This window comes from Ipomoea triloba, chromosome 7 (assembly GCF_003576645.1).
Source record: "Ipomoea triloba cultivar NCNSP0323 chromosome 7, ASM357664v1".
In the NCBI taxonomy this organism is placed as follows: Eukaryota; Viridiplantae; Streptophyta; class Magnoliopsida; order Solanales; family Convolvulaceae; genus Ipomoea; species Ipomoea triloba.
In genome coordinates, this window is record NC_044922.1 from 16,242,656 (window position 1) to 16,247,745 (window position 5,090).

The 5,090-nt window shown below is 29.7% G+C and overlaps 1 protein-coding gene across 1 annotated transcript; it reads left to right on the forward strand.

Annotated features, from left to right (window-relative positions):
• Nucleotides 1–238: 238 nt before the first annotated feature.
• Nucleotides 239–1,065, forward strand: LOC116025872 (NDR1/HIN1-like protein 10). The gene has a single exon (XM_031267247.1). The coding sequence runs from the start codon at nucleotides 261–263 to the stop codon at nucleotides 852–854; it is 594 nt and encodes a 197-aa protein (XP_031123107.1). The 5' UTR covers nucleotides 239–260; the 3' UTR covers nucleotides 855–1,065.
• Nucleotides 1,066–5,090: the final 4,025 nt, after the last annotated feature.

A 5,090-nucleotide genomic window follows, 5' to 3' on the forward strand; every position in this document is an offset into this window, starting at 1 on the left:
GTTAACTACCTCAAACCATATATCGTTGGAGTCAACTTAGAACCTTATCCAGTCAACAGTCCGATCAATTTAGCTGAGATTAAAAATAACAGAATTTAACCTATACATACAACTCCCTGACAACCTTTATTCTTTTCTTGCTAAAAAGGGCATAATAACCACACACTATACGTTCCCTTTCTGCTATATCTCTATAAAACCAAGAAGCTAGGATTAAACTTGAACCACCACCCCAGAGCCACCGCCGTCCGGCCACAGCAATGGCGCCTCCGACCACCCCCACCCCCCGACGGCCCTTCAGCCCACTGAGATGCATCGGAATAATCCTCCTAACCACCATCATCATCGTGGGCCTAGTCATCCTCATCCTATGGCTAGCAGTCCGCCCTCACCGCCCCATTTACTTCGTCGAAAACGGCGCCGTCCACAACTTCAACCTAACCACCGACAACCGCCTCACCGCCGACTTCAACTTCACCCTCAAAGCCTACAACCCCAACAAGCGCATCTCCATCTCCTACGCGCGCGTGGAGGCGCAGCTCTACTTCGGCAACGAGCAGATCGCGTTCGCCACGTGGCCCGCCGCCTTCAACCAGGCGGTGAGGAACGTCACGTACCTCCCCCTGTTCCTTCCGGCCAAAAACGTCACGCTTTACGGCGACACCACTAGGGACTTCAAGAACGAGCGGTCCGCCGGAAAAGTGGACTTGGTGATCAAGATTAACGCGCGGGTGAGATTCAAGATGGGGTCGTGGCGATCAAGGTATCGCACGCTTAGGGTTATATGCACCCCTACCGATTACTACTATTCTTCCAAGGGTTTTAAGGAGACTAAGTGTGACACCGACTTATAATATATTATTATGGGTTTTAAGTGTTTATTTATTTATGATTTTTTAAAATATTGTTTTAACGTAACCCGGTTTGCCTTTGGTGAGCTTGTGTATTTAAGTTTTATTTAATTTGTTATTACGGAGTATTATTTTTGGTTTGGATTGTCAATTGTAATTTATGTTGCAAAAATATTACTTGGACACTGAAAATCTACTCTCAACTTTTACTCCACTAATGAATTGTTTAGTTGGATGTAGTTGTAATTCAATTATAACACAATTTTTTGGCTATCCAAATTATAGTGTTTGGTTAGAGGGAATTGTAATTCTACCCATTTGTGGAATTGGAATTCTTGGACCCCCATAAGAATTGTAATTCGGGGTAGGGTGGGAAGGAAAAAACTAAGGAAATGACCCTTTTGCCCTTGATGCTGATTATTACTATTACACAATGGTATTTTTGTTTTTATATCACTTTTTTCCATCCAATTTTCAATAATTCTATTCATCCTTACCAAACAATGTAATTTGAATTTCTACTTTATTTCCCTTATTCTTTTCCCACATAATTATAAATCATTTCCCCCTAATTCATTCCTACCAACCAAACATCGTATAAGTGTTCAAATTTTATTGGAAGAATAAAAAAGAATGCATAAAAATCATGACCCCTATTATATTAAGCAATTAAAGAATACCACATTATATGAAGTAGAAAATGGAAGTATAAAATAAGAGTAAATGTACAATTACTATTTATGTTGTATGCTATTGGAATTTTGATTCAATAATAATTATATAAAAACATTTTTTTAATGAACTGAATGGGCCCTTATAAATCCAAAATGTAGACAGATATGGGGTTTTCTGTAATATTGTTGCTAATTGGCCCAAATAGGCCCAAGACCAGTTGTTCTAAGGTGGACCATGCTCCACATAGCGTTGTATGGACGTACGTTTTTTTAATCGTTACCGCGAACCAATGGTATATTATGTTATAAATATGTATATTGTCAAATGAATCTGTATTAGAATTAAAGTGATATATTATTGTTTCTATAACGAAATTAATATGTGTGAAAAATGAAACTAAAAAACAGAGTCAATGCAATAACGTATATTGTCAAATGAAACTGAAGTATAATTAAAATGATACTTCAGTCTTAATATAGTGAAACTAGTGAGTGTAAAAATGAAACTAAAAAATAGAGCTCATGCAATAATGTGTACTGTCAAATGAATCTAAAGTGTAATTAAAATGATACTTCAATGTTAATATAATGAAACTAGTGTGCATGAAAAATTAAACAAAATAAACATAGCACATATAATAACGTATATTGTTGAATGAAACTGAAGTGTAATTAAAATAATACGACTCAACTATATAACTTGAATTAATCTTATTTGGATTTGTATATTAGAGAAAATTCATATTACTTGAACAAAACGTTCCTAAGAGTTAATTTCAAATTTCAATTCACTTTTAGAGTGTGTTTAGAAACTCAGAAAATGATTTTTAGAAATTATTTTTCGAATTTTCAATGTTTGGATGCACTTGAAAAATTCAGTCAATAGAAAATATTTTTCGTTGACTATGAAAAATCATCCCATTTTGGTGAAAAATGACTTCCACCAAATTTTGGCGGAAGTCATTTTCTGGACCAAGCTACGCCGACGAATAATGAACGGCGGCTTCCAGTACTCGTTTTCGGTGCAAACCAGTCCACCGGAAATTATTGTTTGTTTGTTTGTATTTTTTAATAAATAATATTATTATAAATATTTTTATATTTTAAATAAAATAATTAAAATGTTTAATTATACCATTCTACTCATTTTTCAGGAAATAAATGAAACGCATCAATACAGTTTTTCAAAATGCAATCAAACACTAGCTAGAAAGAAAAATGTTTTCTAAAAAAATGATTCATTTTTCAGAAGTCATTTTACTGCTTTCCAAAGTCATAAATAGACATGGATATATTTAAAATAATGCCGATTGAGTCACTATCATCCCTTAGTAATGTCCACCAATGTGGCGATGTGAGGTCTCAAGTGATATATTTTATTAAATGGTCACACATTTGTTTCACATGTTCTAGATTCTCATGTCATGCCTCGACTAAAAATACGTGAATTCCTAGTATTTTTCCTATCACTGTCTAAATTTGCATTGATATTTTGGATGGATGAAATGTTTCAATCACCGTTTAAGAAAATTTTCATCCACCATGTGATCGTATAAGTATTAAATAAGTCATTAAATTTGTAATTTTTATATAATTAGACCATTGAATTTCACATATGTACAATTGAAGTATTGAACAAACAAATTATGTGTAATTAAGATATTTTTTTACCTTTTCAGTGTAAACATTTCAACATTTCCTCCCAACTAACACGATAAAGGAGAGGGCAACTCTTAATGCATACTATATAAGCAATGTGAATGGGTTCTATAACGAAGAATCAAAATATTTCAGTTGCACATATTTTGTTTGTTTAATAATTTAATAATTAGTGGTCTAATTATAAACAAACAGTAATTTTAATAGTCTATTTGACACTTTTTTTTTTCAAAACTTTTAGGCCAATAGTCTGTAATGCCATTTCTGTTCAGTTGGAGAAGTTTTTAAATTAAAGACGTAACTTTTGATAGACAATTATTTTATATATACAAAATCACTTGTTTTTTAAATAACAAGATTGAGGAAAACAAATAAATAAAATTAAGAAGAAAGAAAGAGAAGAAAAAGAAAAAAGAGATAAAGAGAGAGTGAGATCAGGGAGAGATAAAGAAGATGAAGAGGAGGAGAAAGAAGAAAGAAAACATGGATGCCACTTTTGTTTGTTTGTTTTTTTTTTTAAATAATAATATTAACTTTTGTCAATAATACTAATACTTTGATTATCAGAAAATTTTCGGCAACTATGATATTTATTTTTAAAATTAACTAGTACTTTTACCCTTGCGTTGCATAGAATGGATTTATTATAATATTTTAAGAATATTTGGATTGATATACAATTATATAAATTATAATATCGAATATTATATAGTACAATTGATGAAATTGGTTGGATCGATTATGTTTTCTAATGTTTTTCCTTACTTGAATTAGAGCAAATAATTGTCCAATTACCCGTGTGATGCACGGATAAATTTTTTATTATATATTTAGATAGTAAAATTAAAGATGAAATTATAAAAAAAAAATCTAATATTGAACGCGTACATTTATTTGACTATAAGATTAGTGCAAAAGTATTACTCAATTAATTGAATAATATATGACTTGTTGTCTACAATTATCTTTAAAAGATCAATATGTAATGTGACTTATGTAATTATATTATTACTAAAATAAATATGCTAAAATTGAGAAATAATTTAATTTAATTTTAATTATCATAAAAATAAATCCAACGACCAATATTTAGGTTAATTACCATAATAATTATTAAGCAATTGCACAAATATATGTGTAATTATTCTTTTATACCTTAAGTGTATTTATTTTCACCATATCATATTTAGTTTTTTCTTCCTCCTCCATATATGAATGAATTAATTGTAATTATTATAAAAAAATCCAACAACACATGTTTAATTGTAATTATACTAATATTTGTGTAATTATTAACTTAATTAGCATAATAATTATTATACAATTATACTAATATCTGTGTAATTAATTTCTTAATTACCGTAATAATTATTAGGTAATTATACTGGTTGAAAATATTGTAATATATGTGTATTGAATAATGACTGAAAATATAATAACCATCCAAATACTATTGAATTCCATTCCTGTTTTCTACCATATATACGGAAATAAAAAATATATATAAACAAAATAAGTACCCTCTATATGGAAGTTGGTCAAAATAGAAAACCAATTATGCCATACATAATATTACAAATTATGTTATTACCTAATTAAGATGTTGTTTTGTACACGGTATTATGCAATTACGTTAATACGTGAATATAAGAACAATATTACCAATTACTCCATAATAGATATTAGTTAATTTTGTATTTTAGATTTTCTTATCAAGTAAGTTTTATTAATGATTTGACCAATAAAATATTTAATTAATTGACTACAAAATTACCAATTAAAAATTTTGTAGTCAATTAATTAAATATTTTATTGGTCAAATAATTAATAAAATTTATTTGGTAAGAAAATATAAAATGGAAATTAAATAATATCTATAATGGAGTAATTGGTAATATTGTTCTTA